At 36.6% G+C, this 25547-nt stretch overlaps 1 protein-coding gene across 1 annotated transcript in view; it reads left to right on the top strand.

Annotated features, from left to right (window-relative positions):
- The first annotated feature begins 12045 nt into the window (after nt 1–12045).
- Nucleotides 12046–25547, top strand: part of LOC145667017 (luciferin sulfotransferase-like) — a 49802-nt gene continuing 36300 nt past the window's right edge. Inside the window, exon 1 of the mRNA XM_081734703.1 lies at nt 12046–12464. Within this exon, the coding sequence (XP_081590829.1) occupies nt 12269–12464 (196 nt within the window). The 5' untranslated portion in view covers nt 12046–12268. The remainder of the gene's footprint in view (nt 12465–25547) is intronic.

Raw genomic sequence — 25547 nt, 5'->3', positions numbered from 1 at the left:
ATTATAGTTAACCGCCATTTTTTGTTTGCATAGAAAGTTTGATATTGTTGACCATAACGTATTTCAAATGTTTTGACAATAGCTTTATTTGTGTTGTTTACGTTGACTTGAAGATTGCGTGACAACAGAAAAATAGAATTAAGTTGTGAAAATTTTCGTGCGATGATTTATTACGATTTTTTTCATGGTTTAGCAAGACGAGACTGCACTGATCATCTTACTTTCACATTTGGCGATGATTCCAAATCCTTTACCACTCTGAAACGCTGATATAATGATATTACGAAGGTCACAAAAGTCGCGCACAGACGAAATTCGCGAAAGTTGTCCAAAATCAGTTGTTATTCAAGAAAATATTGATGCTGTGCAAAACCTAATACTGCAAGATTGTCATGTGACATACTGTGAGATTGAGGCAATCCCATATATAAAATATTACATGATCATTTAGCTGTGAGAAAGGTTTGTTCTCGTTGGATCCAACATAATTTGACAAAAACTCAAACAGAAGCTCGCGTCGACTAGTGCACATAAGTGCTCAATAAACACAATGGCGGTGCTTCAAAAGACGTATATAAAATTGTAACGGGTGAAGAATCATGGATATATGCATATGAGCCGGAACGTAAACAACAGTCAACTGTATGGGTGTTTCAAGGTGAACCAAATCCAACAAAAGTTGTTCGCGCTCGAAGGACATCGAAACAAATGGTCTCCTATTTTTTTTTTGGGGGGGGGGACTGGTCATGTGGCAACTGTGCATTTATAGGAACGTAGAACGGTCAACTCTGAATGGAACGCAACAATTTATTTGCCGCAGGTCTTCGGTCAAATACGGAAAACAAACAAGCACCGTCGTATCATTCTTCATCAAGACAATGAGAGCTCTCATACATCTCGTCTAAAAACCGACTATTTGAACTCTCAAAAAACCAATAGATGGGTCATCCGCCGTACAGTCCCGATTTGGCACCCAGTGACTCCTTGTTCTCGCATGTCAAGAATAAATTACGTGGACAACGATTTTCGTCGGCGGAAGAAGTCGTTGATGAGTTCAAAAACCATATTATGGAGGTATCTCAAGAAGATTGAAAAAAAAGCTTTGACAAATGGTTCGAACGAATGTAAAAGTGTAGGCCTATTGATCATAAAGAAGAATATTTTGAAAAATAATAAATCAATTTTTAATGACAAACTACTGTTTTTTTTTTCATTGCTAGTTTCAAAATATAAATAGTGGCTCTCGTAACTGCATTAGATTTTTTTCTTTTTAACGCTTTACTTTTTCTAAATACGTTTATAAAACTGTTTGTTAGCTTGTTTAAATGAGAAGAAAGTGACTAATACCATGTAAATTGAAGAGACACCATCTGGTGGTACTATGTTACCATTTTTCAATCAAATAAATCCCATTAAGTTTTTTTTTTTCATCTAGTCTCCTAACTATGAAAGCATTTATGAGCAATCATTCCAACCCCAGGCGTTTCGCGGATTTAGTTATTATGACGTAAAATTTAATATGACTTGCGCGAAAAATATGTTTATACATTGCAAGACATGTAATTTCCAATTATTAGCCAACTCAATTATATCTGATTGTAAACAAAAGTTACTTGAAAAAGCAGAAAACCACTAATACAAACGTTTAAAGGAGGTTTCAAATAGCGTAACAAATAGTCATGTGACTGTATCCTAACGATTTATATGTGTTCAAACCCTGAAAGAACTCAAGTTTTTGTTTTATCTTTATCTTCTTCCGCCTGCTCCTGATTTGATCTAGAAACTGAAAACATTTCTCTGAATATCACTTCTGCAAATTCTTTCCTTAGAAATTAGGAGAGAATATTATACGAACTGAAAACGTAAGATGTCATAGCTGAAAATAAAGTGCTATGACATCTATATGAAAATAAAATGGTTGTTCAGTTTACTACCTTCTGATTCGTAACATAAAATCATTCAGTAAGTATTTCTTAACAAATGAAATATTTCATTTGTTCCTTGTTATACATTTGCAAATTACAATATCGTAATTTCTGGAGGAAATGAATGTAAAAAGCACTTATTGCCATCCATATCTATTTCCGGAAGTCCCTACTTCACATTAAAATATTCTCTTATATAAATATAGTGTTCGAAAGAGACATTAAACTTCAATTAATTAGTCGATGAACCTAACAAAGTTACATATTACCAAGTTACCTAACAAAGTAATATCAATTACACGTAAATTAGGATTTTGTAAATTTTACTGTTCAATGTCGTATGCACATGATTTTTACAATTAAAACCTCGCCTATTAGACGAGCGCAAATTCGCACATAAATTATTATTTCACCTATGTAAATAAATATTGGATCGATTTAAATAGGACTTCTTCATAGATTAACAAATTAAATGTACGAATATTGTTTTAATTTCAAAAGCTCTTCGAAACAGGCTTCCCTCTATTTGTTTCCCCTTCATTAATCTCTATTTCAAACTCTACTAATTGAATCCGACAGGGAGAGGAACACAGAAACTTTGAAAAAAAGTTGTAAAACATTTTGGTGAGACTCGAACCAACGGTTAAAAATATATTCTGATAAGCACTTTCACCTCACTCAACAAGGGTCACTGACTAACTACTGCACCAAACATGTAACCACCTTTGTTACAGGATGAAGTGCCTTGTATTGTCTCAGGTTTAAGCCTAATTCGCCCTGACGTAATCTATTGTAATTTTGGATGTTCACAGTATCTGTTACCTTGATGTATTATTTTTGTTCTTGAATCTTGCTCTATTTCATATTCGTTCATCAATAATATATAAATTACCAGAATTATTTAGGATTCCTTATGTAGATTCACTGGCCATCCGCAATGGAAACACAGAAAGATCCATTTACTAAGGTTTCTGATACGATACTACAGATAGAAATAGACTTCACTCATAATTACAAATATTACGAATGTTCTAACAAACGTCAAATGATGCTCTAACAAACATCTAATTAAACACTTAAATTAAATGTCATAGAAACACAAAATACCCATTAGGTAAGAACTCTGACTTCATAAAGAACAAACTTTGTAAGTAACACTGCACTACAATGTTATGCAGAAGTTTTGCTGGAAATAAAAACAAATTGCTGTTATTGACAGAGATTTTCCTACACCTCTAACACCAGTGGCGGCTTTAGTGGGTAGGCCGGGTAGGCACGGACCTACCCAAAACTTTTAAAAATATATATAAACGCTAAAAGATACAATGAAGATACACATATATTTTCCACTATTTATATTAATGGTAGATAATTATTTAAGAAATAGCAGCAACCTATTACTGTAAAAGTAATTTCCTACTGTCATTAGTAAATCACATGTGTATTTGTATCTAAAAGCGGGGGAACGGGCCTACCCAAAATTAAAATCCTAAAGTCGCCTCTGCTTAACACTACCCCGGACTTGAGTGAACACACCCTAATTTGATATTGCAGTCATTAGCATACTCAGAAAATTTTTTGTCAAGCTTCCTCGCTTCTTCGGAAGACTACAGATTCATGTAACTATAGATTTCAGAAAAGACCTACATTTTTTTTTTTTTTTTTTTAAGATTTAATGATCTGCCACACTTATCATCTGAATTTTTCTTGGTTCATTTTTATCTCCGAAGAGTCAGCTAAAGATAGAAAAAAATATGTGGGTCTTCCTGATCCCTGTTAATAAGCAGAAGGTAATCAGAGGAATGTTAAACAAGACAACCTGTCACCCTCGCCTGCTGCGGTTTCTCCACTTTTTAACGAGGAAGAAAACAAATTATTCTAGTGTAACACGTTCTAACTCTGGTTATTAGAGAGTGAATATACTTCCGAGTGTAATTGTTTACGACTGTATGCCGTAGTTTTCGGGGTTATGAAGAGAGCAGGTAATACACTGGAAAATTATTATTTCAACAAAAAGGAAAAGGTATGTTTATATATCTAACACATTTCATATATTATGTAAAAATTATATATACTTTTAAACGGGAGGATATTAAATTTACTTTTCTATTAGATTTTTAATTGCCAATTCTAGCACAGTATTTCGATTTTATAAGTGGAAAGTGGAAAAGATAGGCAATCCTTGAAGAGCTTTTGCAAATAAATAAATAAAGAAATAAACAAATAAAATAAAATAAAAAATAAAATAAAATAAAATAAAAAATAAAAAATAAAAAAATAATAATTTTATGGCCTTTAGACATCTATTACTCAGACCGGCATGGACTAGGATGTAGAAGCAGTTGGCCAGGGCCCTTGCTATGGTACCATCCATGGATTCACCAGATGAAATTGAGGAACCCTGAAAAATCTCAAGATTGTCGTCGTTGAGTTTGAACCCAGATTCCTTCGCAGTACGCATTGCATATCCAAAGTTCCGTACTCTAGCCATTGGACCATGGGGATAGGTGTTTATATCTTGGACAGTGGACTGTTCTCTTTAATCAGGTCTTCCTTTGTTTATCTGAGATGATGTCTAAAATGAAACGCAGGGTTGCATACTTTCCCCTGCTAGAGTACATTTGTTTTATCTTGGCACGCTTCCCGCCTAAAGGATATATCTGCCTGTAACGCGTTCTTGCCACGCCGCAGTTAAGTTGCGAGTTATAATACATTAGGAAAGACAGCAAAACGCCACACCACTCACAAGTCATTGTAACACACTTGATCGCGTGTGGCAACTAAGCACTTCAAATATCCGCCAAATAGCAATAACCTCATTTATGGGCTCGCTGACAACTAACGTCACCTACACGTCAAAGCCAACAAGACGGCTATTGGATTAAAACGTTTACGTGAGTGCTAGCAAAAAGTACTTTAAAAGTCAACCAAGTGCACTGGCGGGAAGCGTGCCAAGATAAAACAAACCTACTCTACAATGATGTAGCTAGACCAACTTAAGTGGGGGGAGGCAAACATTAACGTGAGGGGGCTTATGGAAATACAAATACAGGGTTTGTCCGGGAAGTAATAAGACTGATTTTATTCCGCCATGACTGTACTTCGGAGCGTGCGCGCACCGACTGGATCTGGTAGAGGGCGTTCCTAGCTAACGAACGAGCGGCTGGTCAGTTGTCTCCGAGCACATGGAGAGTCAGGACAGGCTTTTTCGCGCTACGTGTTTTTGTGCGTGGTACAAGCCGAAAATGCAGCGCTCGTTAGAGCAGAAATACGCGATTAAATTCTGTGTTAAACTCGGTAAATCTGCAACAGAGACGTTTGATATGATCAAGCAGGCTTACCCAGATGATGCTTTAGCAAGAAGTGGTGTGTTTCGGTGGCACAAGGCCTTTCCGGAGGGCCGAGAAGAGGTCGCCGATGAAGACCGTGCTGGAAGACCTTCGACTTCGACAAACACCGACAATTTAACTCGTGTGCGCGAAGTTTTGAACTCAGACCTTCGATTAAGTATTCGTTTAATTGCCCAGATGTTAAATTTACCAAAAACTGTGGTTCATGAAATTGTGACGGAGCATTTGAACATGCGCAAGGTGTGGTGCGCGAAGGTTGTCCCAAAAGTGCTCACTGACGACCAGAAATTGCGGTGAGTGGAATTGTGCCAAGAAAATTTGAACATGTGTGAAAGTGACCCCCAATTTTTGAATAACGTAATCACAGGTGACGAATCATGGATCTTTGAGTATGATCCCGAGACAAAGATGCAATCTTTCGAGTGGCACACGCCGACGTCTCCTCGCCCAAAAAAGGGAAGAATGAGCAAATCCAAAGTGAAAACGATGCTCATTGTCTTTTTTGACATCAAAGGCATCGTCTACCATGAATTTATTCCTCCTGACAAACCGTCAACGCCAAGTTTTAGGTGGAAGTGCTCAAGAGACTCAAACGAAGGGTCAATCGGGTCCGATCAGACATCGGAGCCAACTGGAAGCTGCATCACGACAACGCCCCGGCTCACACCGGCTTTCTTGTGAACAAGGCCGGCATCCCAACGCTTCCGCAGCCGCCCTACATCCCAGATGTGGCCCCCTGGACTTCTTTTTGTTTCCTCGCCTGAAACGCCCGATGAAAGGCAAGCATTTTGAGACAACAGAGGGATTCAAACAGCTTGCACCGCGGCTCACAAGGCTATTCCGGAGAATGACTTCCGTGACGCCTTCAATGCTTGGAAATCGCGCTGGCAGCGCTGCATCGACGCAGAAGGAGCCTATTTTGAAAGTTTTTAAAGAATTGTAACAATTGGCTCAATATTTTTTTTAAAAAAATCGACTCAGTCCTATTACTTTCCGGACAAACCCTATATCTGGCCCTCAAAGAATTCTTTCCTTTTCCTTGTGCTTATTAGAGGGGAAAGAAAGAACGATGTCTGATTTCCAACTAACCTGCTACCTTTCATTTATAAGTAGTGTAGCAGCTTAGTGCAAATCTACTTTCCTTTCCTCACAAGGCTATTCCGGAGAATGACTTCCGTGACGCCTTCAATGCTTGGAAATCGCGCTGGCAGCCCTGCATCGACGCAGAAGGAGCCTATTTTGAAAGTTTTTAAAGAATTGTAACAATTGGCTCAATATAAACCAGTGATGGGCTTACGCTTGAAAAAAATCAATAGTCTACTTTTACATATACGCAATATGTAGACAATTTTCGACGTAGACATGTAGACAACAACGTAAACTATAATGGCTGCCTAACTTATGACTTGTGAAGCTTTGAAAATTGAAATTCATAATTAAACGTGCCACGAATTTTTGGAGACCTTAATTTTAAGCTAATAAAAGATCTCGGAAAATATTATACATTTTGCAATTGCTGCAAAGGCAAATTAACCACCACAGCCACTTCTAGAGTTAATGCACATAGGTAAGAACAGTTGTTATTTTTACTAGACGTTTTAAAATTTTATTCTAAGGGTCTGGCGGATGTGTGCGTATATTTTAACTCGTATATTTTGTCTCGACTCGAATTTCGAGACGTCTCGAGTCGAATTCGAGTCAAGTCGAGACAGAGACTGTCGAGTCGAGACAGAAACATATTTTCGAGTCGAGACACGAGCCGAGACATTTTCTCGAGACGAGTCGATACAGGCTTAAATCTCGACTCGACTCGACTCGTGCGCATCCCTATCTAGGAGGCTTAAATGGGCAGGTCATGTAGCTAGAATGGAAGAAAGTAGAAACGCTTTCAAAGTCTTGACTGAAAGACCAATCGGAAAACGACCATTAGGAAGACCTAGGCGCAGATGGGAGGACAATATTAAGATGGATCTCGCAGAAATAGGAATACAAAGTAGAAACTGGATCCAATTGGCTAAGGGTAGAAGTCAGAGGAGAGCTTTTGTGAACGCGGCATTAAACCTCCGGATTCCATAGGCCATAGAGTTAGTTAGTTATATATTGAGCGAAAATTCTGTGTATAATATAAGGTTGTGATTACAACTTTCCAAATCTGAAATATCAAAGACAGTGATTTATTTGTCTTTGGAGTGTGTTCAAACTTAGGAGTGTGTTCAAAAAATCTGGAGGGGGGAAATCTTGCATTAAGGTCTATACTATCGTATTTTTAATTATTATTTTTATTTATTTATTTATTTTATTTTATTTATTTTATTTTTTTTTACAAACTTTAAACTAGGTTGATGCAATGAACGATTGAATTGGATTTCCTTCCTCAGCAAGTAAATTAGCGTCGACTTTCTCATGCTTGGTGTGACGTCGAGATGAAATTGTTGACAATCGATTGATAAAACGTTGTTGTGACAATCACAAACCGTTGAGTTGAGTTGAATTTCAGATTAGCGTCCCTTTCAGCAGCGAGGCTATGTGAGACGTGGACCTACTGATTAACGTGGAATCCGAACCATATGAGCCCCCACCAATCACAAACCGTGTAAAGGTTGATTTCCATTCAATCTTGCGTTGCGTGCTTTGCTTTAAAATTTATCTTGTCGAAAGTAATTTGTTTTATTCTATTGGCATTTAAAAACAAGAATTCAAAATGTTTTAAAAACAAAAATAGCAAGATTTTGAATGGTGTCTTTGAAATGATCTTATTTTTAGGCAGAACGGGAATTCTCGTTCTGCCTAATCTTTCGAGACAAGGAATTCCGTCCAGGGAGGATTTTTTTCAAGAGAATTTTTATTTAGTAATTGTAACAGATTCTGTAAAAAAAAAAAAAAAAAAAACTATTTCTTTAAGTTTTATCATAAATTTTAATGTTATTCTACTTGTTCTTCTCGGAAAAATGCTTAGATACAGTCCTGTTAATAACAGTGTTATTCACATCTATTTCAGGAAAAATGAATGTGATTAAAAAAAAAAAAAACTACCTGTAGAGAAATGGAAAATTGATTGACAGTTACAAGAAAGCCGTTTGACATCGTAGCTGAAACGAAGATAAAGCAAACTTACTTCGGTCTAGTATCAAGTCATTTGACAACAAAATTTTATTCAATTTTCCAGTAGTTCATCTCCGTCCAGTAGTATGCTAAAGCTCGCAGTCAGGGGCGGTTTTAGGATTTTAATTTTGTGGTAGGCCTTCTCCCTTGCGTATTGATACATATACTTGTTTGATTAATGGCAATAGGAAATTACTTTTACAGTAGTGGTTGATGCTATTTATTAAATAATTATTTATCGTTAATATAAAAAGTGGAAAATATATTTTTCTCTTTATTGTATCTTTTAGTGTTTATAAACTTTTCAAAACAATTTTGGCAGGCCCGTGCCTACTCGGCCTATCCACTAAAACCGCCACTGCTCGCAGTACGTAAAAGATGCCACAGTTCACATCCTCAAGACATGTTTGGCCACATATTAAGCATACAATGCAAAAGGATGCTTAATACGGAACTTATCCCCGACTATCTGACCTTTTGATTTGATTGAAACTACAAAAAAACATACAAGTATTTCAATATTGATATTAATATTTTGTATTGCTGCTATTTACATTGAAAATATACATATGAAAATAGAAGTACTGGTGTATATGATACTATTGAATATAGTATAGAATTATGTACAGGTATATAAGATACGGTGATAAGGTGATGCCGAAAAAGGAGTTGTGATGTAGAACACTAACATTCTTTCTTAAGAGTCGCCTTATGCATTCTCTTGCATTGTTTACTTGATATATGGCCAAACATGTCTTAAGGATGTGAACTGTGGCACCTTTTATATAATGCAACTCTTAACGTGTTAGAGATGAACTACTGAAAAAGTGAATAAAATCTTGATGTGAAATAATTTGATATTATACGGAAGTAAATTTATTTTATGTTCGTTTCAGTTACAATGTCAAACGGCTTTCTTGCAACTGAGTCAATCAATTTTCAATTTGTCCGCCGTTATTTTTAAACAATCACATCCATCTTTATCAAAGTAGATGTGAATAACATTGCTGATAAAGAACTGTATCCTCGTCATTTTTTCAAGAAGAACAAGAGGAATAACATCTAAAATTTGTGATGAAACTTGAAGAAATAGTTATTCTTCTTACAGCATTTGTTAGAATTACCAGATTATTACGAATGCAGGACAAAATTCAAGAGGACAAACCCCAGAGAAAATTCAGACAAAACGGACTAAATTCAAGCGACAGAATCATAGGTGCCGATTAATAAAAGAATGATCTTTTTCTTCAACTGTTATGCATCTAAAATGTTATCTGAAATTCTCCACTTTACGGACATAACATTTTTTTTTTTAATGCTGAAAACGCAATAAAAGACGTAACGCACCTTCTCGAGAAAAGTGACACAAGTCAAAAAAAACTTAAGGTCCAAGTTCGTATCCCTCGCGAGAAAAGTGACATAACACGAAATTTGTTATTTTTGTTCAAATACACTGATTTTGGGATAATTTTAAAGCTATATTTACAACACTTTTACACATAAAAGAAAAAAAAAAAACATTGTGATTATAAAATAGACCTAAATTTAAAACAAGTTACGAGTTATGTAATTTTTCTTGCGAGAGATACGAACTTGGACCTTAAGGTTTTTTGACTTGTGTCACTTTTTTTTGAGAAGGTGCGGTAAGACTGTTATAGTAAGTATATCTCACATTTTGACCTTTGCTTTAAAAAATCTTGATCATTCAAAATAAAAGACTGATATATGCTATCACACAAGAGCGACTTTTTAAAAAATCAAATAGCATAACAGTTACTTTTCGTAATTAAAATGAATGGTTTTACTGTAATATGCTAAACGTATTTCAAATGTATTAAAGGTATAATAAATAGAACTTTTCATATGAGTATGTGTAAAAGTAATTAAAGCTAATCTGCCCTCTTATTATAATATTTTTACGTTTTATTGTTTTCAGCACTTTAAAAGAAAGAAAAAGTTATTTCAGTTGAAAAAATACAGACAACATTTTAGTATGCAGGCTGGTAGAAAGAACAAAAATTAAGACGGCCGGCAGAAGTTAGGGGGGGGGGGGGCGATCCAATCATATTATAGTTCATCACCATATTATAGTTCATTTGCAAGCGTACCGTCAAAATTTTAGGGGAGCAGTGGAAATTTAGGGGTGCCCCTAGACCCCCTGGATACGGGCCTGAATATATGACAATTGAAGAGAAAAAAATAATCATATAAGGTGTGCAATGATACATCCAATATATAATGCTGTGATTTTGTCCCTTGGATTTTATCCTCGTCAGAATTTTCCTTGCATTTTGACCGCTTGGATTTAGTTCCCGCCCTCGTTATTACAGCTATTTTATACATGAGTCCCAATATGAATAAAAACACGCTAGGAGTCAAGCTTTCCGGTGCTGCATTTCCCTAAAAATTTCCTCCTCGTATAGAATTCCCTGTCTCGAAAGGTTAGGCAGAACGGGAATTCCCGTTCAGCATAAAGATAAGATCATTTAAAACATTTTCTACAAAGTCCTGGAGAGCCTTCAGGCAGAACGAGAATAAATCTTTTAATATTGTACCCCCCCCCTAGTTGGGTGGGTATGAGAAATTTATTTCCGAGGAAAATTTTAGGGGGTGTAGATAAATCACTGATCAAAGAGGTATATTGAATAAATAGGGGCCGCGGTGGCTTAGTGGTAAGACGGTGGGTGCACCCGAGCGGTCTGAGGCGTTAGTCTGATGATCATGAGGTGAAACCTATTGGGGGTTCGAGTCCTTCTGAAGAGCAAGCGTGGAATCTTAACTGTACTTGATGTTTCTGTATTCGCGTCCCTGTCGTGTCTAGAAGTCCTGAAAACTGGTTAAAGTAGGAAATAAGTGAGGAAGTTTTTTTTTTTTAAAGTGATAGAGCGTTCACCTCTGGTGCGTAGGGTACCTGGTTCAATCCCAGCACGCGCTAAGTGGGCATTATGGATAGTGGACAAACAGTGTGTGCTTGTGCTTTCTCGAGGTTCTTCCATTTCTTCATGCCATTATTTCATTCATTTCTCATTATCACCGTCCCCTTTAGTCTACACAACATAACGTGGAACGTAAAATTGGAAGATTTCATTTTTGGAGCCTACTGTCTATACTGCTAAGATAACTTTACAGGTTTCATGGGAATTCCGAATTCTTTCAAGATGGTGGATACCCTATCTTCTTCTTCACAACCCATATGCTCTCTTGAAATCTATGAAAAGCTAGTAAAACCGCACTCACTGTTGTTATAACGCTCTCGAACATAAATATTAATGTCAGAAAGTGCTGTGTTCACTATACAGTGTATCATTGTCCTTAAAGTTTGTAGATAAAAAGAAAAGTCTTGTTGTTCTGTGTTGATTAGCTTTGTCATCAAAAGTCACGTGTCGTAGCACTAACAATAAAAGCAGTGTAGTTCAGTAGATTTTAATCATTTATATAACTATTAACATTCCAAATATTTGTATACTACATAAAGAAATTTACAAGTTGCTAAGTTGTTATATGAATGATTTATGTAAGGAAATGTCACACTCTGAGCTGGAAACTTGAATTGTTTGTTCTTGTAAACAAGAATCCTTTATGATTACTTATGATGAGCTATGATTCTTGTTTTTACAAGTATGACGAGCGATTTCTTGTAGGATAAGATAAGCAGAACTTCTTGACACGGTTAACTACATGTATAACTGAAAAGCGTAGGTCAGTGTAGGAAGTAGTCTGTGTTCAGCCCTTGTAAGAAAAAGGGAAGTTAATATAATTCTGTGCTCTTCCTGACTATTACGTAACGACATAGATTTTTCGGGCAGACAGCCAGAACATATCGTAGTAGTACACAGCTGTTTTCTATCGTCCTTGGGCTGTGATAGACGTGCATAACTTATTTCTTTCAAAATGCGGATGGAAAAATTGATGGATGACTTGGCTGTAAAAGCCCAAAAGTTGATGGTTGGTTTTCAGAATACGGGTCTTGCAAAAGAACAGACAACAGAATGTATTTTGACTCCAGCCTACAACAAACATGCTGAGAGAATTCGTAACTTAGAAGTAAAGGAAGATGATATCTGGGTTGTCACTTTTCCCAAGGCAGGTAAGTAACATCTTAACCATGTTTTGCTCTTTTATTACTTTGTACCATTGGGACATAGAATCTACCACATGCGCAACACATGCATTTGCACGGGGCGACAAAAACTGTCATAAAACTATATTATTTAAAATAAATATTTCTTGTTGGTAACAGACTTCATGATTATGGTAGTTAAATGTACTAAGCTGACCTTCTATTTGAATACTACATTCATAAATCATGTTTAGGTCGTATATAGTTTAAGGTCACATGGACAATGCTAAAGCAAATAGTCAAACAAATTCCAACATGAATTACTTGATTGCTGTTGTCAAATATAAGAACTCAATTCTCGAACAGTAGCGAACACCTGTTCCATTTAGTTTGTTATCACAGTTTTGATATGAAAACTAGTTTTGGCTTTGTCACAAACTGAATTCCTACTGAAGTTTCTTATCATTGAAGGTGAAAACAAGTTTTTATTTCTTTTTTCAAGAGGCGTAGAAGGAAAATCAAGAAATATAGATAAAAGAGGCAGTTGCACTGGAATTGCAAACTGATATATTGAGATTAAAACTCGATATTGAATTCTATGAGAAGGATTACCATCTTTCCTCTGCAGGCGTGTTTGTTTTATCTTTCATTAACGTAATAGATTATTTAAAGAAAAAAACAGACACAACGAGATTGTATTTGTAGTGTTTAAGCATTTCTGAGTGCGAGTGCTGTTTTCCTCCTCTTCCTTGTTCATGATGGGGTAGCATACTGAAAATCGTGGATTTTAAAATTTGTTCTTCTGAGGAAAGGGAGGGGCTGCAAATGATGCTCTTGCACGAGAAGGTGAATTGGCTAGGGCCAATCCTGATTGGAAGTAGTGGTGCACATGGCCATCTTCTCTCGAGTTGTCTCGTCTTGTCTTGACTTTTGAGACGAGATAAAAATAAAACGATGTAAAATACACACCAAAAATTTAAGATGTAGGAAATTTTCGATATTCTGATCATCATTTCGCAAGTTATGATGGAAGTAACTGATATCCAGACATGATAAAAACGTTGATAACGCAATATTTTTCTGTCTTTCTGGACTACTCAACTTTGGTATATATATTTCAAAATATTTCAAAAGTAAAAATTTGTTCTTAAATTCTACACTCGAGAGCAGATAGGCATTTGTTTTATCTTGTCTCGAATTCTAGAAAGAGCGCTTCGTTTGAAATCCAGTCTTATTTCTGAAATGAGACTCAAGACATGCCTTGTGTCATTCGTGCCATTGAATTGAATGTCTGGAAGTTCTTCTGTTTCCATCCAGTTTTTAACTCCATTATCTCTTGTGGTCGATCTTATACTTGTAATTATCATTCGTCCCCATTCATTCACAAGGTATAATTGTCAAACGTTAAACTAAAACACTACTCAGCTCTCGCCAAGTAGGCTTTGTGGTGGACAAACACCGTGTTCGTGGGTTTTCTCGGAGTTCTCCCATTTCCTCTCACTTTATTCATCCACCATTTCACCCATTTCTCATCATCACCGTCTGCTTTATCCTAACCGGCATAACCGTGGGACATAAAACTCAAAGATTTCATTTCATTTTCACTAAAGCACCAATTTCGACCAAAGGGGATAACGTGGTGCACAAGCTTTCTATAAGCATGATCCTGGGTTCAATAACTGGTCATGGTGCTAAACCTTCTATAAAAAGCCGAGAAATAATTCAGTTCCTGCACTATGCCTATGTTCCGTTTCAATCTATATCCTAGAAAAAATTAACTCCAATCAATCAGGGAAAAAAAGAAAAGTTAAATCTATTTGTTTTTATTTAATATTGAAAATTCGATTCCATGAAATTTCTCTTAGGTATCATATTTGCCATCAGCCCTTTCATGAACCCATTCCAAATTGTTGTGTGCATAATTCCATATGGTTAAAGATATTTCATCTAATTTATCTTTTGCTCTTAAATTCATTCATCATTATTAAGTTGTATTTATTATTCGTAGAGTAGCGGGTGTAGAAAGGTGAGTGTTTACACTTTAAAGTACTGCCACATCTTTGCAATCCAGATTTCAAGGATCAAGCATACCGTGGTCACAAAAATTTCAATGAATTTAACAAATGTTTATAGAGTGTATATGAATCAGACATTATTTCATTGAATATTTGAATTTTATATCAGACAGGATATAACTGTGCTTACAACATACAGTATATGAAGGATGAATCATACCTTTGGTCGTATTATTGCTAAATTTCTTAGTTTCCAAGAAATACTCGAAATATCGAAATAATACTTTGCATAACGTTACGGAGTAACACATTTCCGTGTAGAGAAAGCCCATTATTGGATCGCATGTGGATGTGGACTAACATACATTGGACAAACAGGACGAACAATTAAAACTGTATGTCAAACCTTTAGGACATTTGAGAATAATTTGAATGAAAATAGAAAATGATTCAAGTGTCTTGTAATTTACGTATAGCATTTTAATTTTTAAAAAGATAAATTAGCAATGTCAAACGCTAAGTTCTTTAAAGAAATAATTATACAATTACACTGGCAGATTGTTATCGCTGTAATGTTATATCGCTCGATCCTCGATATGCGGTAAACTTGAAGTGTTTAGAATAGGTGGTGATAAATGATTATTCAACCCATATGTATCCCTATCTAAAATTAACCTGAGAGCACATGCACTATAGTTTCTTTTTATTATTCACCGCATGAAAGTGTAATTTCGAAGTTAATTCCAACGCAAAAATTCAATTAATGCTCAGTGCTCATTAAATACCTCCAACAGGTACTTGAGTCCCGGAGCACCCACGCAGTCGTCATCTATCCTTTGTGCTCGTTTGCATGGCAGAAATACTGTTATATATATTTTGAAATGATTGTTGCTTCATTACAGTTTGTTTTGAAATGTGTTAAAGCATTGGAACATTCATGGGAATCAGATCCGTTAAGGTAGTAGGGTTGGGTCCAAGGAAGTTGATGGGGACCATCCCACAAACTTTCCGTTTGATCATAATTATCTACACCGTTCGTACACTTAACCCACAGGCAGCTAGTTCTCTGCTAAGGCGTGGCAATGCAGCTATTGCCATGATGAAGTTCGGCAGTTTCATGCTCAATCTCGTTTTAAATATATTTACACACTCTATAGAGAATATTTTACGCTTACTACTATCGCTCTCCATTATTAACAAAAGCAATCTTAACATTCTAGATTTATTTGCAAGAATACGTTAAAATGCTCAACAAGTTTGAAATTGTGCACTGTGATCACCTGTTGAAGAATGATTGTGATAGGTTCCAGCGTAAAACTAGAGGGGGCGACTTGTTATTGCACATTTGAATTTTACCCGCCTTCCAAAGCCGAGCCTAGAATTCCGGAACCGAGCCACCCTGGTTCCGAGCCTAGAATTTTGATAAGAAAACACATAGACTCTTAACCAGACATAGCAAAGAGACAATACAATACTGGAATTGATAATTCAAAAGGAATATGACAATATTCAAGAGTATCAATACAAGAGAAAACATCTAATCAAACTTCTAAGTTTTAAAAGGAAAAAAAAATAACTATATCTTGTAAAGAAATTAACACTGCGGTGAAAGAAAGATGAGAGGATCTGAATTTTGCTATTAACAACATTCCATCTGCCGAGTTTATTCAAGAAAAATCTACATATCAACAAACGAGATTAAAATTTGATCAAAAGTGGTTAAATATAATTTGATCTCTTCATCCTATGGAAGGGTTGGAAACTCAAAAAATGTAGAATTGGACATAACATTGCAGCAACTTATGAGATTAGATTTCGAAATCCATGATAAAAACAATATGGGTCATCAATTCAAAGGGTATAAATAACAAAAAATAACAATGAAACAAAAAGAATGTCTCAAAGTTTTAAAAAAAAATCTTTAAAACAAACTGAAGGTTATAACCCCTCACACATAATCAAAGAAAGAAACACAATTAACCCATAAAAAAATACTGCCGGTAGTTAAAATAACCAAATTTATTTATAGATGCAAATAAACATAATAAAACTGAATTATCATAGAATAGCCAACGAGACAATTCAAAAAATTCATGGCACTTGAATAGTTTTTTACTAGATGTTCACTTCAATTCACTGCGAACTTCCAAACGATATGCTTGATAATATTATATCTCAACTTTGCGATATATTTCACTTACAGCAATCATACGGATTAAAGAGAAATTTATATATAATAAAACCATATAACAATGCTTTATCATAGATTAATCAATAATTTGAAAGGAAATTATACTGAATTAAGTAATATTTGGATTTGTGTAGAACTAAGAAGTATAGTGTTGATCACTTACATTAATACTGCAAATAAATAAGATTATGAGAGATGACTATGAATGTGTACTATCAGCTATTAGGTTCTGTTATTAACAAGTTTAGGTAAGAAGTTATACGTGTTGATTTCCAACTGGTTTATTTTAACTCTTCACATTACAGCTGCAATGAAGTATGGACTAAGACTATAGAATCTTGATGAGGTCCCAGTTTAAATATGCACGTGAACTCTTCCGTTAATCCAAACGGACTTCTCACTCCTGTTCTATATCCATCATAATATATTTAATTATACAGATGTATGTGTCAGTTTTTCTCCAGTATCGACCAAATATGATTCTGTGGTATTCTATCATAAGCCTTCTCTATGTCGATGAATACTGTGTGGAGGTCATTCCGATATTCTCTGTAGTTTTTCATTAGTATCCTAAGTGCCAATATTGCATCCAAAACTGGCCCAACGTAGCTGCTTCTCCATTCTCTTGGTGAATTCCCTGTTTCCAATATCCTATTAAAATGTCGAACAAACTACTGCTCTATTTCTTTACCTAAACTTTTTCCATGTTGCAATAGGGATATTATCTGGTGCTGAAGCTATACCACTTTTCTTCTTTTTCATAGCATTGTCCACGTTTGCTATAATCACAGGCCGATCAAGTCTCTGATTCATGAGTAAGTTTTAGTAAGTTTCTCTGAGTTTTCTTCATTAAGAAGTTTCTGGAAATACTCTTTCCAAAGCTTCTTTACTTCCCTTCACTTGCCATGGTCTCGTTATTTTCATCCTTGATGCTGCTCACATGCAAACTACCTTTCTTTTTCCTCTCTCTCTTACCTTCGAAAGCTTTTACGCCTTCTTTTGTTCCTTTCTTGTTTTTACGTTGTTGTACAACTCATCATAAGCCTTGCCTTTTGATATACTATTTTCTTGGCATTCTTCGCTTCCTTGCAATCTGTCAAGTCTTGTTGATTGCCAGAGTTGTGCCATATTTTCTATAGTTCCTTTGTTTCCTTAAGAGCTGCTGGAATGTCTTGTTTATCAACGAGGCCTCTTCGTTTTGTATGTCCTACAACTTTTCTTGCTGTTTTCCTAAGTGCTACTGATACTCTGGTCCATTCCTCTTCTATGTGCACCTATTTTCCCCTCTTTTGCAGTACTTGGGATTTGGTCATTTCGTATCGAATCTCCTTTAAGCACTTATCCTCTAGTTTCCACCATTTTGTTCGAACAGGAACATTTTATCGTCTTCTTCCTATTTTTTTCTTTGATATTGGCTACTACTAAGTGGTGTTGCTCCGTTAGACTCACACCTTTTATCACTTCGCAGTTCTTCGCATCACATAAGTTTTCTTTCCACCATGAATGAAGTCAATCTGAGGCCTTCAAGTGCTAGTGCTACTCTAATACGTAATAGGATGTTCTTGTTCCTTCTTATTGAAGGTATTCAGGATAACAAGATCGTGTGTTTCTGCCATTTCTAGTATGTTCACACTTTCCTTATTTCTGCCTTCCAATTCATGTCCACTATGTATCTTTTCATATCCTGATCTTGGTTATCCTATACTGTAAAAGATCGTTGTGTTATTTCCACGACATGCCTAAGCATTAACACGATTGTGTTAAAATATAACACAAACAAGTGGTTAGAACAACTCACTCTCCATTTGGAGTTGTGTGTCAAATGCCGGTAGTTAAAATGACACACAACCTGTGTGTTAAATTAACACAAGTGTAGAATCTTCGGTGTTGTTTTCTGCGTGATTGCCAAATATGTTGTGCATCTAATTATAAAGGCTTATGAATTGAAGATACAGACAAACACAGTAGAAAGAAATACTTAAACACATCCAGATATACGCAAAATTTCATCTCCCACATTTGATGCATTTATTGCTTCTTTTTCTAAGCGATTGTGTACTAGAAGCAACAAACACATCAACTTTATAAGAGGCAACTATCGCCAATCATTTGAAAGTGAATATGGAAGAACTATACAATAAAGTAAACAGACAGTTGTCATTTTGTTATAAAATTACATGGCGAGCAGATTTTATCTTATCCCGAACGGTTATCGTCGAATATACGTGGCTTAAAGGAGCACTCTGATTAGCCAAATTCAAAAGACCTCAACAATTTATCCCTCTACAAGCGACATTTCCTTTATCGCCTCCGTGGCCAAGTCTGAAGAGCACGCGACTGGCAATCGAAAGGTTGGTGGTTCGTGCCCTCCCCGTCACTGGAGTATTTTTTTACTTGTTTAAAGTGTTTTTTTTAGCTTCAGCATAATGTAAACACATTACGCATAGAGGCGATTTAACATATTTTGGGGGAGTAATTTTGTGGTTCATTAACGCTTACTGCACGGCTCAACACCGGTTGTGTGTTAAAGACGTAACACACCCTCTGTGTTAAACGCCAACACCGCTTGAACTAACACCGCATAGTGGTAGTCACGCTGGAACCACTGCCTTGTGTTAAAATTGAGTTGAATTAACACAACCATTTTCTACTGTGTAAAATTTAAGATGCAAGATTTGATTCTTAACAAACAGGAAATTAACCTAATAAAAGCATTGTAAAACGAGAGAACATGTGTGGATACGTGTAAATATTTAATGTCCAAAAGAGCTGAAGAGGAGTTTCGGCCGTTCAAAGAATTAGTGATCAATGACGGAATGATGTCTACAAAGTTAGAAATAACGGCTGCGGGTATTCATATGCTCATCACGAAACCCAATTAACTTAAAACCATCTGATTAAACTTAGCCTTTATCAAGTACGAGGCGCATCCAAATAATAGGTTCCGAAAGTGTCCCAAGGTGACATGAGCGATCAGAGCGAGACGTCCTTGGTCAAGAGTGGATGAAAGGAACATGTAGCTACAACTTTGTGCGAACACAGTTGTGTGCAGTCGTCATGCACATTGGTGTGGCCTGCTATCAACTGACTTCTGACCATATCTTCACTTACGACATCCGAGACATACAACTGCCGGTGGATTTTTGACACCGACAGCTTCTTAGCGTGGAGAAACCTGATTACCGCCGACATTTCGCACTCGGCGCGGAAGAGGAATCTGGGTGCACCCATGTTTAGCTTACCAGAGTTCTCTCACCACTGACTCACAAGTCAAAATCCAAGTCCGTTTCATAACGCTATAATATCTGAAGTTACGAGGCTGAGCTCTTGCCTTTCACATACTTCCATATAAACTGTTTTGCGTTGCGACTTTTCTGTGCTCACATTGCGCTCGCGCCAGGTTATGGCTACGTTTTCCTCCTCCGCTTCTGCGCAAGCGCGTCCCACCCTGACACTCCTGCTATCTCTTGAGGCATTTTCGGAACGTATTTTCTAGATGTACTGTACCTGGTAAAACAATCAGAGGGTTTCTTTCTTAAAGACTTACAATTTGGAATTATGGTCGGCCAGACAGCTTTTAGTTAATTGATACGTGATCAACACATTGGGTGATATCAATAAAAATAAGTAACTACTCCTGAGATGTCCTGCTCAAGAATCGGAGTAACTACACCTGGGTAGTCTCCTCCCTCAATTTTGTATCAATAAAACAAGCCACTACTCAGGTCTAGACTGCTCCAGATTTATGAACGTTCACTCGCGTTTCCTCTGCGCGTAGCAGTGAGTCACATCAATAAAAGAAGTGATTACTCATTTCTCCTATCCGTCGCGCAGTCATTTCGTTGTTTTTAGCCTATAGCGTAGTATCCTAAACGCCACGGAAAGGGCAAGTAGCAACGACAGTTTTAATCAAAGTGCATTTGTGGATATTAGAAAAGAGTTTCCAGTGGTACTTTCGAAGTCACAGTTACCAGAAAGTAAACTAAGAAAAGCCGAAGCTTTGAAGGCAATTGCAGTGAAATGCAACGAAATATCAAATAATCTGTGACTGAGACACAAATCCCTAAAAGAGAATCTTTAATATTCGAGCGAGAATAAAACAAAAAGACAAAACAAAGAAAGAAAAAAGAAAGACAGGGAAACAAGAAAGTAACACTGAAACGAATCTATTGGAGCTGATGGATGTTGATTTGAATCCAGCAAAATAAAGATTAACACGACAAACGCATATCACGTGTTGTCCAAGGTCTTTGTAGATTGTTTGGCTTTAAGAACGATATCAGACACTTGGCCCCTTTGTTTCCTTTTTAAAAGAAGTACAGCCAGTCACATCATAAAGCACGTCAATCCGCTTGCATTTTCCACACCATACGTGTCCCCTTTCGCCTTGGCATAAAAAAATACATTCTCATGTATACACCCTTCCAATCAACGTTGAGTTGAGTTGATTTTGAGTTTAACGTCCTTTTCAGTAGCAAGGCAATATGAGACAGGACCCACTGATTAACGTAGAATCCGAAACACATGAGCTCCCGCGGGAATCGAACGCGGGTCTCTCATGCCAAAGGCATGTACGCTAACCGCTTAGCCACGAAGGAGCTTTGATTTTTATTGATATCAAACGCGGAGTAGTTATTCGGCTCGAGAATAGAGGTGTGGTTACTTCAAAAGGGCGGGGCTCCTCCGAAATCAGCCGAGACGAGTAGTGCTCAGTTCTCTTTTTATTGATACCAATGCGAGTAACTACTACAAAATTGGGAATAATGAGTAACTTCTCCGTTTTATTGATATCACCCATGGACTGACATTGCTGTTAGTTCTGTTTTTAATACTGAAGTTGAATTTTTTTAAGTTCAAGTAGTTCTCCAAATGTCTCAAAACGCTTGAAATGCAACCCGGTTGTCATTCGAACCGGGCATCATGCACTTCAGAAGTATGCGTAGTAATTATGATAGAAGAGCTGCTGATTAAACTATAACCTAATTCATAACATAATTGTTTAAAACAAGTTTTGTTTTTAGAATCTAGCAAATGCTTATAGAACCTATGTTTCAAAAGTAAGAAGCGAAATTTTTAATACGTCAAACTAAAGTAAATCTCTCTTCCTACTTATTGTTTTACAGTACATGATTCTGTTTAATATATTTTGTTATATGTGTAGGTACTCTCTCTCTCTCTCTCTCTCTCTCTATATATATATATATATATATATATATATATATATATATATATATATATATATATATATATATATATATATATATATATATATATATATATATATCCTGCACACTTAGTGGCTTCTTTATTATAAATTATTCTGTTAAGGAAAATTAATATCTTCCTTATTTAGTAAACATTCAATACCAAGATCGAGCATCTATGAAAATCCAAATTTAGCTTGTGGTATGTGGAAAATTATCATATCTGGGTTGAATAGATTATATAATCTGACACATTTCGGTCTATTACATTAACTTCACAGATGGTTCGAACAAAATGAATCTACAAACAAATCACTGATAACGACCATTTGTTTGCTTTGGAGCTAAAAGCAAAGAGAAAACACTTCCTTATCAGTGTACTTCGCAAGGTCAATTGGTACTTCCTACTTCATATGTAAAGGTGATTTAAAATCATACTTTGCAATTGCCATTTCACACCAAGTTTTAAAAATGATAAAGCTTAGATACAGAAAATGTAAGACATGCAATGATCATTTACGACGTAATTTCATAAGCAGGATTTCTTCCAGAAAATTTTGTCGGAGAAGAAGCGATATCAAAATATGTATGATGGAGGGCTGTACTGGGACACTATTTTGTAGCGGAGTAGCGTGTTTTTCTCTTTACGGAAGCTGGTATTTCTAATGCATTATTCTGAATATGTTATGCACTATTCTGTATACTCTGCATCTGCCAGATTATGATCACATCGTGGGATTCTGTACGTGATACTGATACTGGCGAGACGTCGGCTTACGTTATAACTCTCGGGCGCTACGCCTGCAATTCATGGTAGACCCTGATACGATATCAAGCATAGGGTAAGGATATACCAGTTGCGGATCCAAGGGGGGCTATAGGGGCTATAGCTCCCCTTGACGCTGAGGTATCCACTGGATAAAATGGGCTTCAATCCTGCTTTACACTGGATAAAACGGCATATGGTTTAGCCTCTCCCTTGATCATATCCTGGATCTCCCTCTGGGATATAGTATACCTTGGCTGCCCGAAAGAGTAAGTTAAACTTGTAGGTACGTACTCAGGTCAGGCGGTACATAGTGGTCATATCTCACTCCTTTAGAAACCTTCCTATTTCAAGTGTGTCCTCGGAAAATATGTGAAACATCCTTCGGTCCCACCTCCGCCGCCCTCTCACGGAGAAAACCTTCCTTTTGCTTTGGGGAAAGAAGTGAATGACCTCGGCTGTGTTGCCAATTTGTCATTCAGTCGTTTGGTCTTGGGGAGTGAAGCTCCTAGACTATCTAGAATGGCTAACAAGGCAGTGCACAGCGAATCCCGTGAAATAATTCAATGTGGCAACATTGTCTGCATCCAACTATTGAAAGATCTCGGTCACAGCAACTTGTCCCTCCTTTTTCAAGGGAGGTATAGGAAAACACACATCGACAGCAGAGGTACATTTAAATAAAAAAAGGCTTCTAGTGCGAGATATGGGGTTACAGGAAAACACACGTCGACAGCAGTGCCAGCAAGGCCACATTCAAATAGAAAGGCTTCTAGTGCGAGATATGGGGTTACAGGAAAACACACGTCGACAACAGGGCCACATTCAAATAGAAAGGCTTCTAGTGCGAGATATGGGGTTACAGGAAAACACACGTCGACAACAGGGCCACATTCAAATAGAAAGGCTTCTAGTGCGAGATATGGGGTTACAGGAAAACACACGTCGACAGCAGCGCCAGCAGGGCCACATTCAAATAGAAAGGCTTCTAATGTGAGATATGTAGTTACGTGCTTGACATCCTCAAGGTTGAGGGACAAACCTTGAAGGAGCAGTAAGTCAACGAGGACTTGGGTCCAAGAGTGGAGCAAACGCGGGACAGGTAGTTAACGGTGCTGGCTCATGAACTTAGCCCAGCAACCGCAGTTAATGCTTGAAGCGTGGAAATAAACCACTACCCATCTAATATTCGTGTATCATTATTCATTTATTTATTGTAATGTAATTATTCTGTTTACCAGGAGAGAGGTGCTTCCAATTAGACGATATGAAAAATTGGCGAATGTTTACTTTATTAAGTGATTCCTTGATAGATTAAATATATATAATAGTTCCAGCAAGTTGTTGATCAGCTACGGGGAAGATCTCCCAAAAATATGCCTATAAAACTGTTCAGAACTATTTTGGCACTATTGACTAGTTGTTGTCACATACAGGGCTCTTTCCAGTCGTGTTGATTTTGCAGGAATCTAAAACTCTAGAAGTAGGATCATATACATCACCTACACGCTACAGCTTTACTTTCAAAAGAAAATTGGGGGAGGACATTGCCCATTAACATGTCTGGATAGAACACTGGCCACATATCGATAAACTTCGAACATTGCTATTAATTTCTGCATTTTGACTTAAGAATTTTATTTATGCCCTTCAATATCCTGTACAGTAACCTTTTTCTTCTTGACTTCCGTCGCTTTCGTTCTATTCCTAACAACCCAGATAGGAATAGTAGGCTAGATATTGAAAAACAATGCTAGCCAACTGCCATCGTTGGTCCTACGTTGTAATAGGTCACTTTACCGATCATTTACCAACCAACGTAACCCCTACGAAAAAAAGTACAATTGCTATTGAAAGTACGTGGTGGAAGCTGTTGGCTAAAAGACGGCAAGTTGTTGGCTGGCCATGATACTCTTCAAACTACATTAGACTACTAATTCTTCAACTTTTTTTTTCGGGATTTCTAATTTTCAACCATGTAGATCATTAGCCTATACAGGCTCTACCAAGTACGTTGCAAGTGCTCATATAGCTATTGAAAGTACGTGGTGGAAGCTGTTGGCTAAAAGACGGCAAGTTGTTGGCTGGCCATGATACTCTTCAAACTACATTAGACTACTAATTCTTCAACTTTTCTTTTTTTTTTTCGGGATTTCTAATTTTCAACCATGTAGATCATTAGCCTATACAGGCTCTACCAAGTACGTTGCAAGTGCTCATATAGCTAATAAGAAAGTTCCTTTTTCAAACAATCACATGTTTGGACACCTCCAACGATGGAAGGCAGAGCCATCCAATCTTTCCTCCAAATGTCTTCTGCAGAACATCAAAGAGATCAATATAGTTAGATCTTATATAGAATAAGTAAAGAAATAGAACAAACAAACGAATGCCACATCTATTGTTAAGTACGTAGTAGTAGTAGTATTAAGTGCATTGTTCAGCTAAGTACATGAAAGTTGATTGATAATTTTAAAGATAATAAGCATAACAGTTACGTCATCTCCCTAGTTTCATAACACTACTATATTTTCCTCCTCCTTCTGAGAGATAATTCTTTTATTCTCATTATCTCTCAAATATATCAAACTTTCATACAGCTAACAATGTGAGCTATTTTACAGGGAATATTGCAATAAAGTCTGTTTCATACAGCTAACTATTTAACTACTACAGAATGTAACATCTAGTTATTTACCTGATTACTGTATATAGTAACTACAACCCTTAAAATCTTTCATCTCTCACATGTTAGAACTATAGGATGTCCCAACAAGACCGACGGCTTTCAGATGCTTAAAAGAACGTCTTTTTCAAGAACAATGAAAAATATTTTTACATCACTACAACCGTAAATGTTCCGATTTAAGGATGCTAGGCTCGTTTTACGCAACATGTCATTGGGTTACTGCTTCTTACAAGTAACCATGTGGT

Source organism: Thermobia domestica, chromosome 12, assembly GCF_964235325.1.
Source record: "Thermobia domestica chromosome 12, izTheDome1.hap1.1, whole genome shotgun sequence".
NCBI classification, from domain to species: domain Eukaryota; kingdom Metazoa; phylum Arthropoda; class Insecta; order Zygentoma; family Lepismatidae; genus Thermobia; species Thermobia domestica.
The sequence above is the reverse complement of the archived record's forward strand: the minus strand, read 5'-3'. Positions and strand labels throughout refer to the sequence as shown.